A 13,869-nucleotide genomic window follows, 5' to 3' on the forward strand; every position below is an offset into this window, starting at 1 on the left:
TCATCATCCTTCTCTTCTCCCTGCCACCACTGCCCCTTTAACTCCACTCTATCTCTCCCCTGCCATCTCTCTCAAACTCTACCAAACCTTCATTTATCTGTGTGTGTGTGTGTGTGTGTGTGTGTGTGTGTGTGTGTGTGTGTGTGTGTGTGTGTGTGTGTGTGTGTGTGTGTGTGCGTGCTGTGGCTTCTGCTTCAATCACTGACGTCGTCTCATGAAATGAAGAAATTACAGAAAAACAAACTGCAAAGGGCACCATCATATTCTGATGTAGTGTGCCTTACAAAGCCTTTTCCCCATTGAAGATCCAGACTCTCATTTCTGTCCTGGATATATTCTTTACAATCTGGTTCGTAACACCCTCCACCACAGTCCTTCGAGAACTTCACTTACAGGTTGCGAAGTCTAAAGTCCTCCATGTCAGTGATATTTCATGACAGGATGAGTCTCAAGGCTCAGCTTCTCATTTTAACGCAGGTTTGGTGGTGGCTTCACAATTTTTTGTTACCTTTCTTCTGGTCTTACTTCTGCCTTCTCATTTCTCCACTTGACCCCTGACCCTTCTAAATCACATGCATTCTACAATCAATCCTTATCTCACTACACTGCTCTCGTGTAAGCTAATGCTCACGTCACTTCTTTGGTGCCCTTCCTGTCTCACTGTGGAAACAACTTCCCGAGTCTGTTGAGTCATGCTCTTCTTTTGAAGACTTGAAGAAACCGCTGCCCATTACCACCTCATGTCTGTCCCATTTGAGACTTACTACACCCACCAAGACCTGATTCTCCATTCACCTGCAACCCCTTTCCCCATGACGTTGTGAATCCATGGATTCTTGTCCACCTGTTTATCTATCATCCCACTTTGTCTGTTGAACTTTTCATCTTCTGTTTTCTTGCTGTTCAATGACCTTTGGCACCTCTATTACAATACTTATACGAGTAATAGGCATCCACAACCATGTGGTGGAACGTCGGCCGAGGCCCTCACTTTTATTTGCTTTTAAATTTGTTTTCTCCGCAACCACTTGATTAAAAAGGAAAAAAATCTTTCAACATCAGAGTGCCTACCCATGGAGAATTTTTTTTCAAACAAAGTTACATGACGATTGGATGGAAAATGTGGCCGGTGTTCCAAAAAAATCCTTTTTCTGTCGGCATGGGTTGCAGGGTGTTTCACGCATCAGGAATAAACGGCTGAGGCCGTGTGAATAGAAAAGCAAGGTTCCAATATGTCTTTTCTTTCTCTTTTGATTGTTGCATATTGTTTTGATTAAACCAGACTCGGTGGTGTGATGGTAAGAGCATCCACTACGAGTCTGGGAGATCAGTGGCTCATACCACAGCTGAGTTAAACCAAAGACTTTAAAAATGACACGCCTTGCTTCCTTGCTTGACGTTCAGTATGTAAAAGGATAGAGCACGGACAATCCCCATCGGTTGGCTTCGATGAGGAGGAGGAAATTCCTCCTGATGAAATGTCCCGTTGAGTGTTGTGAGAAAGGCGGCGCCATTGTTGTGGCACCGCTGGTAACCAGAGTACTCCGGGAAGTGACACCACTTCCCCCAAGATCAGTGGCTGTGCTTGTCTCGTCTAACAGTCCTGTGTTGTGTCTCGTGTATTCATCTGTAATATTCAAGTGTGTGTGGCAGTTCCACTAAGAACCTGAGATACTGTTTAAAATATATAAATATATATATTTTTAAAGTGCTGGGTAAATTCCTACGAAATACACGTGTAAAGGAATGATTTTTAACAAACCATTATTGGATTCACAACAGTTTAATGCAGTACACGCATTAGTGATAAAATTGAGAAGTTTGGCACAAATCGTAGGACTAAAATTCCAGCATGACAGGCGGTGCATGCAAAGAAGTATCAAAGCAACCAAGACATGAACAACAAAAGCAGAATGCAGACAACGATCGACTTTGCATAGAATTAAAAGAAATTAAATGAAGAAAGGAACAAAACAAAATAAAAATGAAAGGCGTTTATGTCCGCTGTTGAAAATTACACAACTTTTGGTAGCAACCGTTATCTTGTTTTTCCTCTACCATGACAGTTTGCTTCTGAAGTCCAAAACGGCACTGTGTAAACACCACTTTATCACTGCAGTTACCGCTGGAGGCACAACGGACCAAAGAACAATTGATCCAGAGGACGATCCATGAAGTACAGCCTCGAAGATTATCTATTTACAAAGGTAGGCACGCAGATATTCAGCTCAACATCAAACATGCTGCGATTAGATTATCTTTCTGTTCAAAATTTTTTAATTTTTTTTTTTTAAGAAAAGCAGAAAATAACTGTCACTTGCATTCTTACTAACGATAAAACAACTGTGCCCTTTAATAATAATGATAATACTAATATAATAATAATAATTAATAATAGTTCATAATTGGCAGCAAAAAGTTGATTGCTGGAATGAAAGCTTTCATTTCCAGTTTTGAAATATATGAAATGACAATTTGCTTCAACCTAAACCACTTAAATGTCACAAAAAATATGGCTGAAGCTTTTCATGCTTCAATAATATAAATGGATAAGTGCTAAGGTTAAAATAGCAAATATCCAAAGTGCTGAAACACAGCTCCATCAAATAACAGCATTTTATGGATGAGAACCCCCAAAAAAATCCAGATGACAGGGCCAACAAATAAGAAAAAGGAAAGCAGTGTTGAGACTTCGTGATGTCTTATTAAAATGTGCAAACAGTGACCCCAAGCACAAAATGTTGGGTTAAAAAAAAAACAAGAAGAAAAAATACCCTTCAACAGGCCACAAGAAATTTTCAAACAGATAAAACATTAATTTTTATTTAAAATCTAAAAGTGTTTTATATTGATAATACATGTTTTGATATCGACACTAAGACATCTAGAAATTAAAACACCGATAATAATAATCAAAGGCTGCAGCTCAAAAATGAAATTTCTTACGACCCTGTTTTTTCAACTCCTACGCAAAAAAAAAAAAACAGAAGGAAATAAAGGAAACAAACGGGTCCATGTGATGAAATTTAAAATCAGTAGAGCCGTAAGGTGACATCAATTGTGCACGCAGTCTGTGGGTAGCAGAGGCGACGATGGAAGAAGCGACGTCAAGGCGGTGAGCGAGAGGACGGCACGTGTTGTATTCGGTGAAACGTCTCGTGATCCCATTCCGCAGTTCCCTCTGTTGCACCTTCGTGGCGCTCACGTGACCTAGCTCGTTCACTTGCCTCACCTCGACGCTTTCCTCTGCCTCCCCGCTCTGTCTTATGTGCTCTTTCACGGTCACACCAAGTCGTAGGAGCCAATGTTGGTGAGGACATTAAATTTTCGGAATACGTGTGACCTTTTGTTTCTGGACTGTAATTCTCTATGTCCTCCCCATTCTGTTCCAACTCTTCGTCTCCAGGAGGTTCTTCTGCATATGCTGAGTCACGACTTTCTTGCGTCTCCGAATCAAACGTTTCTTGGCAAGGCAATGAGTTGCGCCCACTACTCCACTGGCGCAATAAGATTTGCCTCGACGACGACGACGACGGTGTTGTGGGAGATGGGCGGCGCACCGTGTTTTGCCTTTGCTCGAGTTGGTCGCTAAGTGGATCTTGGGATGCCGAGTCAGGGCCGCAGGCCTCTTGTTCAAAGTGATCAGAGAGCTCCTCACAAGGTGTAAGCCGAGCTGCCCCCGACCCTCCCCCCTGCGGGTGGGGTTAATGGCCATGCAGACGTACAAAAAAACAAAAACAAACAGAAACACGCATCACATTAAGTGTTAGTGCAAAGGCTAGGTCCACTGACTTCGACCTGGCCAGGTGGGTGAGTTTACCTTTTTGTTCAATCCAAATCTGGCCAGGTGGGTGAGTGTTAAGTAATGCATCGTGTTAGGGTGCAAGCAAAAAAGTTAAACAAACACGATCATAATTTCATTAACAGATCAATTCTCACCAAGTGCTGGTTATTGTCTCTATTTACACACAAGCAACAGTGTTAACATGGTCCGAATCTACTTTTGATTGAAATTTATATTTTTGTGAAATAAGTATTTTGCTCTTCATATATTTTGTTTTATAATTTATGTGTACTGCATCAGGCAAATGGCATTCAGTATCTGCAGGAGGACACATTCAACTTCTTCTTTCGCATGCAGCACAAGGCTGAGAGGTAGCATTATTGGATGAGGGTGTGGCTGTGCCGTTGATGCAGCGCCCTCTGCTGGTTCGGGCAGGAATTTGTAATTTGTCCAGGGTACGGTGATAGCTCGCCTACTCTTCACGAAGGACGCCATTGGGATGTTTTACGTCCACCAACTAATGTCGGCAGACGGGACGTACAGTTTAACATTAATCCGAGGGACGCACACACATTGATGAATCACCCTGCCTGCGAGACACCAGGATGACGGTTTACATTCAAACCCAGGCTCGATGTGGAGGTGAGTGTGAATACCTCTAGGCCAGTGTTTCTCAACCTTTTTTTGTCCTACACCCCACTTTGATTTTCAAAAAAATTGGACGCTCCACCATGATTGGAGACACCACAGTATATACTACATGTGTATTCAAAAGGCTTTATCAAAACTTTATTGCAAATTTTATTCAATTGCTACTCACGTCAATGGGAGCCCTGCCCTTGACGCTGGCTGCAGATTTGTTTGATTCGAGGAACCAATTTTGTCAGTTTCAGCCCTGAATCACAACGTTTCGTGATTTCCAGTCGATTTCTCTTAGCTTGCAGCAAATCGGTAACAACACTAAATCCGACGATTTTGAAGGAGGTGGGCTTGGGTGGATTCGACATTCGACTAATGCTTCAGTCACATTTGGTTCGGCGGCCGTAGGGTCTAAAAAATCTACGGCCACTCGCAATTATAGGGCGGCCACAGTATTTCCACGGTCACACAATGTAGCAGTCACATATGTTTTTATTTTTTGGGTAGCCGCATGGAGTATTTAGAAATAGTGGAGACCGAAAACGTGGGGGTGCCGTACGGTCTTTGATTTGATGTCGCACGGTGACCTTAGGGCGTCCCTGCGGTGGCCATATAATTTTCAAGGCAGACGCAAGATAGCCTCAAGGTGCCCGCAAGGCGACCGCAGGGGGGCCCTAAGGCGACCGTGGAAATAGTGCGGCCGCCGTAATTTTTGGGGGGTTGGCAAAATCCATTTTTCATTGATGAGCCTACGGAAAACGCACGAATAACGCAAGCCCATCGTACGCCCTACGTACGGTCGACGTGGAACACATCTACGTCATGGCTACGGCTTGTCGAATTGCTACGGCCAACCTAGAAATGAAAAAAGTTATAACTCCGCGCTTTCATTCCACGGAGACCCCTACAGCCTGTAAAAGATAGCCATACGGCGTAGGGCCACCTCAGAAACTCTGCGGCCACCGCACGTTTCTGTCAATTCAGGGGGGGGGGGATATGGCCGCCGTATCCTCGCCGTAGAGCAAATGTGACTCATGCTTAAATAAGATGATGGAAAATTTATCAATACTTCCCTTGCCAAAGTAGTCTAGTTTGGGCATTTCTTTTCGCTCTCTTCAGACAGCCCCATCATGGTTCCTTTGATCTTGAAAAGAGTTTTGAATCCTCATGCCCAACCAAAATATTGCCACGCCCCAACCTTGAGAAACACTGCTCAAGACCATCCGGTCAGTCCGCGTTAAACTTACTACACCATTTTCTCATTAAACCTAAAAGGTGTTAGATATGAACACTCCACATATTTGAGGAGAAAATCAGCAATTGCTGTGGATAAATAAATACAAAATAATGGATTAGAATAAGCTTTGCTGTGGAAAAAAAACAGGGCAGGATTATAATGTAAGAACAATGGAACAAACTTTCAAGTGACAAAACCTCCAGTCAAGGCAAACGATCAAGCAAGCCCCTACAAGCTCGAGAGAGGGTTTGCCACAGACACAATTAGTTAGTACATGCAGCAGGTATTAGGAAGGCTTGCGGACTAAACTGTGGGGGAGGTGGCTGGGTGCATCAACAGGCAGCCATCCCTTGTGATGCTCCAAAGGTGCAAGGCTGCAGGCAAGCCTGGATCAGTCGCCATCAAATAATCATCTCGAATCTCGCTGTTTATGTCTGCCACTCAGTACAAATCTTGGTCTTCCTCATCTTCTTCGACCGCCTCTGCCAGACGAGCTTTATCGTGGTCACGTCTAACTGCTCCATCAGCGGGTCGGCGCAGGGACCAGGAAGAAGCACGACGAGAGCTAGCCTGGCTCGGTCCAGAATTACCCCCAGCCCCACGCACACTCAGGTTTCGCTTAAGGGACGTGAGCACCTGTACCTGGAGATTGGACACGGGTGCAGGGTTATTGGTGAGCCCAGCATTCACCAGTGTGCGTTCTAGCAGTGGGTTTGGTGGGTTGGCACTGGGGGGATGCGTTGCACGCCAGTACGCCTCCAGGTACTCAGCCATATGCTCGCAAGCCTCGTCCAACTGGTTCTCATCCAAGATCACGTCAAAAAGATCCTGTGCAACATTTTATCACACATCTCTAAATGGTGAGTAAGGATATTATTACGATGGCAAGCAAAGGTCAGGATAACTATATCCTTGTTTTAACTTGCAAAGCGAGTAGAAAAATGCTGACGACATGATGATGATAATCAAAATATAGACCAATTACTGCACCGTAGTCCCAAGAAGAAAGCCAGATTAAACAAGCCGCGCGCGCACGCGCACACACACACAATAATTATGGAAACAGTCAAAAAACTGCACATAAAATGCAAATAAGAAGTGAAAGAATCACATCTCATGTGTATAAATGAAATGCTTCACAGTCCAGTCATGTGTTGGTATAGCACACTATGATTGGTTGTCATGAAAGCAATCAGAAAATGCCACACCTGCAGAAGGGACAGCAAGGTATAGGTTATGATTTCATTGTAATGAAATGAATACTATGGTTCCTGGGAAGGAAATATGTGAAACGCATATCGAAAATTATTGCTGAGCCGTGTTTCTGATTCCTGTGAATTTCATGATGAGAACACTGTTGGTAATCGTTATATCGAATGGAGGTGTGTCATTTATTTTTTTGCCATTGTTCTGTTTGGGGCAACAAGGAGCGATTTGTGAAGGTATGAGAAAACCTGCGCTCGGATTTAAGAATCAACAATCACCAAAATTAACGCTCCACCGTACGGGTCATGCCCCGCGTGTCTGAGTTTCAAAGCCCCGTGTTATACCTTTGAGTGGAGCGTCACTCTGCTTCAGCTTGTGTCCTCATATCGCCCTCCCCTTGATCTCATTCTCACCTCTACTCTGCTTGTTGGTGTTTTCCCCTTTCCATTTTGTTCCATTATATTCTGCTCGAGCTCTTCCATGAGCCTCGACCCTGTATACAACCCCACCCCCCATAATTTTTGCAATTGAATCAAAATGGCCTGAAGATGATGCAAAATGCTGCACTCACCGGAGAGCATTGATTCAACTTGTCAGCAGCCACCATTTGCACATTGAGGTGCTTGCTTTGTGACTTTCCACGGGATTTGATGAGTCTCTGCAGCACCTGCAACAAAATATGACACTTTCCCAATGAACAATCAGTTTCTTTTCTTTCTTCTTGAATATAGTAGAGTCCTCTTAATATGAACAAATTCATTTTGCTGCAACAAGTCAAACCAGAACGGCCCTTGGAAGAGCGCATACCTCCGCCAGGCTGAACAGTTTACAGTTTGTATCCCACTGATAGGCTGGATCTGGATCCGAACCTCCATCAAAATCGATTCGGCATGTTCTTGTCATCGAACAAACTCGTCCAGCTCGTTTTGTCATAACTCGTCCACGTTTTGAGACATCATACTATGTAGCGTTTTTTGGGCCCCGTCTCTCAATGGTGAAGAATCACTTGAAAAATTGTCGCATCCAGATCGATTCGGATCTTCACCAAAATCGAAACAATTCGTCGTTGTCGCACACCCAACCTGTCCACAAAATTTCATCTGAATCCGTCCACAACATTTTGAGATGTCCTGTTCACAGACAAGCAGGGGTGAAAACATAACTCCGGTCACCATTGCTGGCGGAGGGAATAATTAAATTCACTTTTTACATGACAATGCATGTCAAAGGTACAATTAATTTTCTCAACTAAATACTGTGAGAACTTCAGAGTTCCTTCCGCTTATGATACGCTCATGAAACATAACACTCACTGACATAAACAGACTTCAACACTCACAGCACACTCAAACTAATACCAACTAGAGGGGGAGCACTCGGGAGAGTGCAAAACCTCCGCCGCCAATACTGCTGGGTCACTCAAGTGAACCTTATATCTTATTCATTAAATATGATGTCAGCAGTGCTGACAGTTATAGTTCTTTTCTCCAACATTTTTTTTTGGGGGGGGGGGTTGGAAATCACTTAAACATGTAATAATGCAAAAAAATTTTCTCAAACAATTTTTTTGGGGGGGCGGGGGGGTTGCAAATCACTTAAAATATGTAGAAATGCAAAAAAAAAAAAATTATTTCTCTAACAATTTTTTTTTGGGGGAGGGTAACAATTTTTGGGGGGTTGGAAATCACTTAAACATGTATAAATGCAAAAAAAAATTCTCTATTTTTTTTGGGTGGGGATAACAATTTATTTTTTTGGGGGGGGGGGTTGGAAATCACTTAAAACATGTAGAATTGCAAAAAAAAAATTCTCTTTTTTTTTGGGGGGGGGGAAATTTTTGGGGAGGTTGGAAATCACTTAAAACATGTAGAAATGCAAAAAAAAAATTTTTTTCTCTAATTTTTTTCTGGGGGGGGGGGGGACCAAGTCCAAAATTTAATGGCATGATCCTTGGACCATACCTAACCCCCCCACCAAGTTTCGTTGAAATCTGTCGAGGAGTTTTTCCGTAATACTGTTCACAAACAAACAAACAAACAAACAAAAAACCAATGTCACCTGCAGGATGACCCGTACCTTGCCAAAAGGTGACCACGTGTGACTTCTTTAAGGTCACACTGAGGTGAACAGAGCTTCTATCCACCAGGAGCGACTCCTTGAGGAATATCTGCCTACGAGAGATTCCGATGAGAATCGTTCTACAGAGTAACCATAAAAAATATGTGTTTGCCTCATAACGTCACCAAATGACGTCATAATGTCTCAAGCTTGACATATCTAGAAAGCACTCATCGAGGTGTTCAATTTGAGGTACTACACAATATGGTTCCTAAAACTTGAAAATTTGACCTTGGGGTCAAATATGTTTGACTTCAGGCGCTAACCATGAAGGTCAAGGCCAATCGCCACCAAAAACTAATCAGCTGAGCGCCAGACCATGTACTACATTCCCATAAAGTTTGGAGACGATTCGAGACGAGATAAAATTACTCAAAAAAATAAGGGTTTCGTCGACTCCCCTGATTTGCGACAAAGTGACCTTGACCTTTGACCTTGACGTTCAAAATTTTATGCGCTGAAAGGGACCTCTATAGGCCTCTGATATGCGAAGTTACAAAAATTTCCAATGATAACTGTGCTCTGCAGAGTGATTTATACGTGATTACAGACAAACAAACAAACAAACAAAAAAAAAACATACAAGCTGACTAACATATCTTGCAAAAACCTCGTTTTGGCAAGATAACAAACAGAAAGGGGTGAAAACAGTAACCTCCATCCATCTTCGAAGATGGCGGAGGTTAATAACCTGCAGTATTGGAAATATTTATGGAAATGGAGGAAAGACGAACCACTATTTTCACCTCTTCACATACATGGGGCTGCCGAAGCAATTTTACCTTTGCTTGGGGGCACGTTGGGCACAATGTAAGCTGGTACTCCTTTTGCCAACCTTGATAGAACACATTGTGATCGGTTGTCATGTAAGCAATCAAAGTGCCACAGCTGCAGAAGGACTACAAAAGTACTGTGCAGGAGGTGATATCAGTGTAGTGTGGTGAATGTTTTGTAGATACTATAGCTCCTGGGAAGGGAATGTCACATGATATTTGGGTAGAAATCACTTTTAGCAAGTGAAGGCTCCTCCATGAGGTGTAATAAAGCATGACTTCATGTTTCAGCAGGAGTTGTCTGCAAGATTGTGAGGAGGAGCTGCAAAAATGGTGTTGCTGAAAATAGAAATTGTTGAAGAAGAAAGGCCATACTTTTCAAAAGGGATGTCAAGTACCTCAAGGTATGTTGTCTACATGACGTACAATGGATATGTCGCTGTCTGAAAACCTTTGCTGGGGAGTAACAAAGGGAGTGGCAATGTGAGTAAAAGGTTTTTGAGCAGCTACACATCATTTGAGACAACTTTCTGCTGATGTGTATCTTGGTGTCCTTGAAGAAAAGTTAATGCACTATCAGCCATGATCTTTCTTGGGAAAATCATATTTCATCAGTTGGCCTCCAAAGCCAGCCACCGACTGGGCATTTTCTATCGTACAAAGTCCTTGTTTGGCACACCTGAACTCATATCCACCTACAAGGACTTCATCTGCAGCTTAATGGAGTACTGCTCTCCCCTCTCAATTGGCTCTCCTGCTTTACATCTTGCTCAGCTTGATGCTCTTGAAACCAAGGCCTTTAAGATTATCTCCCACGATTGGAATCCTCCACGATGAAGCTGAGTCTATGGGCTTATGACTTTGCCATCGCAGACAGGTTGGTGGTCTCTCTGTCTTCTACCACATCCTTTCTCATCTTGCACCCTCTTCTCTTTCCATGCTTTGTCCCCATCCCCCTGGTTTCTGCAGGACACATGTGGCCCACTATCAACAAGCCTCTGGTGAGACGACCTAAATCCAGGATCACTGCTCACCTCCACTCATTTGTTGCTCTTTTTTACCGCATGCAGAACCAACTCCCACATTCTCTTCAATGTCTTCTCTCAAGTTTTTTAAGACAACTGTTTACCACCATCTCAGATCCTCCTGAAATTTGCAGTTTTTAATTCCTGAGAGTTTGCTTCTGTTTCCTTCTTGGCCACAACATGCACAAGATCTCTACTGGATCGCCGATGCTCACCATTACAGCTAGAAGGTACGATTGATGTTTAAACAACGAGTGTGGTGATCATTGGTGAGCTATTTTGATTGATTTTGCTTTGAAATTTATTCTTGATTTACCTCAGAAAATAAAAAGTTCTTTTTATTTATTTATTTATTTTATTATTAATAAATAATTTGTCGATTTCCAACCTGTCTGTGTTTGTCCTTTCCTTCCATTGGTTTAGCATTGTCCGAACCTCGATAGACTGGGAGGTAATTACCACAGATTTGACCAAAAATAGTCAGCACGCACCAGTGGTTAAAACGCTCGGCCGCCCTAATTAAAATCTCATAAAAATAACATTGGTGCTTTGCCGAGGGCGCGCTCCCCGCTCAGGTAATGTTTTTGGGTAAATAATTCAAGACTTACACTAAATTTTCAACGAGCATGCGCCGGAGCAGCGTGTCGCTGTGTCCACTTTCCGCCGGTAGTCCAGGGGCCTCAGTCTGGCCATCCCACAGGCAGATGCCTGGCCAGGCAGATATTCCAATCGGTTCTTGTTATTGCATTTACCTTGAAGTAGTCTTCCTTTTTAGTTGAATTTGAGATGATAATGGTATCATCCAAATCATAGATACTATCAATTGCTTCCATACTTGTATTTATTTAAGAAAAAAATTAAAATTTTTCATACCCCAACCCCAACATTTGGATTTTTTTTATTTCTTTGGGAGACAATTTAGTTTTGCTTTTCTTAATTTCTTTGATTGCTCGTAATTTATTAGACTCCTTTGGAGCGTCTTTTATACCCTTTATAGCACCTGCAACATTTCCCATGGCAGAAGTGGTTGAACCAATTAGGTCTTTATGTTTAAGAAATGTTGAACCTATACCCATTAGACGGTTAGAGTATCAATTATCCCATCTCCTCTAAATTGATGTCCTACACCTCGTTGTCTTTTAGGTTTATAATATCCTCTACCAAGATAAATTCCCTCACCTTTATAATATGGTGAAAGGAACATCCCATCCCAATCTTTTGTAATTATTTTATATTTTCCCAACTCATCTTTCCTCACAATAACCATCATATTTATTTATTGGAAAACTTCACGTCGGTGAATTCTGATGGATATAATTTCTCCATTGAAGGAAATCATACAATTGTCTTGATTTGGTTGTCGTAAAAATTACTCTGTATATAGTTTTTCCAGACACGGGTAGATAAACCAGATTTTTTGGTTCCATCTTGAATTTATAACTAATTGGGGTTGAGTATGCGCTGAATGAAAATATTGTATTTGTTCTTATTCCATCATTATAAGCATCATCAATCAAATCACAGTGAATTAATACCGAATTTATACCTGGTATGGGGATATTTGAATGATATTATCACTATGAAAAAAAGTCCATTCGTTTTAAATCTTTTTTGAGGAGAAACCCAACAACTCTCAAAATGAAAAATCAATTATGAAATCAACCTTGTAATTATTTTTTAAGTTTAATCGTTGATTTTGAAGTTTGTTTTTGAATATCTATAACAATATTTTTTGGTGCATCACCTTGTTTTTTCATAAGTCGAGCAAGTTTGGAAGATATTTGAGAAATCTCATCTGCTCCAGATGAAACTGTTATAGTTTTGTATCCGCTTCTCAGATGATAACAACTTGTTTTTCTCTGTGATATTAAAGAAGGTATGAGAAGTTTCCATCGACAATAAAGATGTCTCATTTTTTTTGTTGTGTCAAGTTGTCGTGGGTATGGGAACGAAGATGTGTGATCACTTGTGAAATTAATACGAAGGATTGTGCTTCTCATTTATAAGTTAAAAAAAGTCTGGATATAATTTTTATAAATCTCTTTTTTATTCTCTGAAACACTACACTTGTTAAATAATGTTGAAAAGAAGATAATACAAATCATTTTTCTTCCAACATTCAGTGGTAGTAATTCGAACATCATCTAATCTGTAAATATAAATACTTCTTTATCATCTTTCAACAATAAAAAATAATTCTCATTAGCATCTACAATGGATGATATTTTTTCATTTTCATCATTGGAGAGAATTAAACTCATTTAACATATAAAATATCTTTGTATTGGCATTTATTAATTATTTTCAGATTCATTAACTGGTCTAAGATGGCTGATGCTTAAGTGAAACAATTGCTGTTTCCAGCCTTATTACTACCGAACAGCAATAAGTCTATTAACTAATTGTGATGGGTCGTTTTGAAGAAAACTAACACCTGAACCAAGCCTACTTAAAGCCTCAATAATATTGTTGTGGTTGAGGAAATTCGCAAACCACCATTCAGGTCCCGTAGGTGAGATATCTCTGTAAGTACATGTGTAGTTAGCCCCAAACCCGTTGTTTAGAGGGAATTAATGTGATTCATTCGGGCTGCGACCCTTTAAGATAGCCGTTTCTCTGTTCTATCTTTATTTTGAACCAACCACATCTCAACCGCCATCACACAACAACCACCAACCGCAACGCCGCTTCACAAAAACAACAACGCCAACAGCCACGACCTTTACCGTCACAACTCGCTCTCGCAATCATCGCATCACCGCCATTCCAAGCGTCACCGTGGCCAGGGACCACCACAATAAACCCTCCACCACCTTCACCTCTCCTCCTTCTGCCGCCATTCCCGCACCGCTTGTGGGCACCGATCCTGGACTCGTACAGGGCGCGCGCCGAGCAGCGGGTGCAAAAAGCGGCCTTTCCGGGGAAGTCGGATCAGAAATGATTCACGCCCTCTTCTGTTCCGTCCTATCAGCGAGCGCGGGGCGATTTGGCCCCGCTTCCAGGCGCGTCGGAGTAGAATCGATATATGCAAATTCGAGGATCAGGAATGATTCACGCCCACTTTTCCTCCGTCCAATGGGCGAGCGT

The 13,869-nt window shown here is 41.9% G+C and overlaps 1 protein-coding gene and 1 long non-coding RNA gene across 8 annotated transcripts in view; one reads left to right on the forward strand and one right to left on the reverse strand.

Annotated features, from left to right (window-relative positions):
* Positions 1–1,764: 1,764 nt before the first annotated feature.
* LOC147029343 (voltage-dependent L-type calcium channel subunit beta-1-like) overlaps positions 1,765–13,869 on the reverse strand; it is a 333,734-nt gene continuing 321,629 nt past the window's right edge. For all 5 annotated transcript variants that reach the window (XM_085872338.1, XM_085872336.1, XM_085872337.1 and 2 more), the window contains 3 exons: positions 7,438–7,533; positions 6,303–6,488; positions 1,765–3,692 (listed from right to left, as the gene is read on the reverse strand). In XM_085872338.1, coding sequence (XP_085728464.1) covers positions 3,108–3,692; positions 6,303–6,488; positions 7,438–7,533 — 867 coding nt within the window. In that variant the 3' untranslated portion in view covers positions 1,765–3,107. The remainder of the gene's footprint in view (positions 3,693–6,302; positions 6,489–7,437; positions 7,534–13,869) is intronic.
* The window catches only part of LOC147029344 (uncharacterized), an 85,618-nt gene continuing 78,134 nt past the window's right edge, over positions 6,386–13,869 (forward strand). For 2 of the 3 annotated variants that reach the window (XR_015055870.1, XR_015055868.1), the window contains exons 1-2: positions 6,387–6,520; positions 10,052–10,161. This is a non-coding gene — a long non-coding RNA (uncharacterized LOC147029344). Of the gene's footprint in view, positions 6,521–10,048; positions 10,162–13,869 lie in introns of all 3 variants that reach the window. The other variant, XR_015055869.1, reaches the window with a different exon arrangement.

Source organism: Eptatretus burgeri, chromosome 3 (genome assembly GCF_056783735.1).
Source record: "Eptatretus burgeri isolate ZD-2024b chromosome 3, Ebu_testis_v1, whole genome shotgun sequence".
Classification (NCBI taxonomy): Eukaryota; Metazoa; Chordata; class Myxini; order Myxiniformes; family Myxinidae; genus Eptatretus; species Eptatretus burgeri.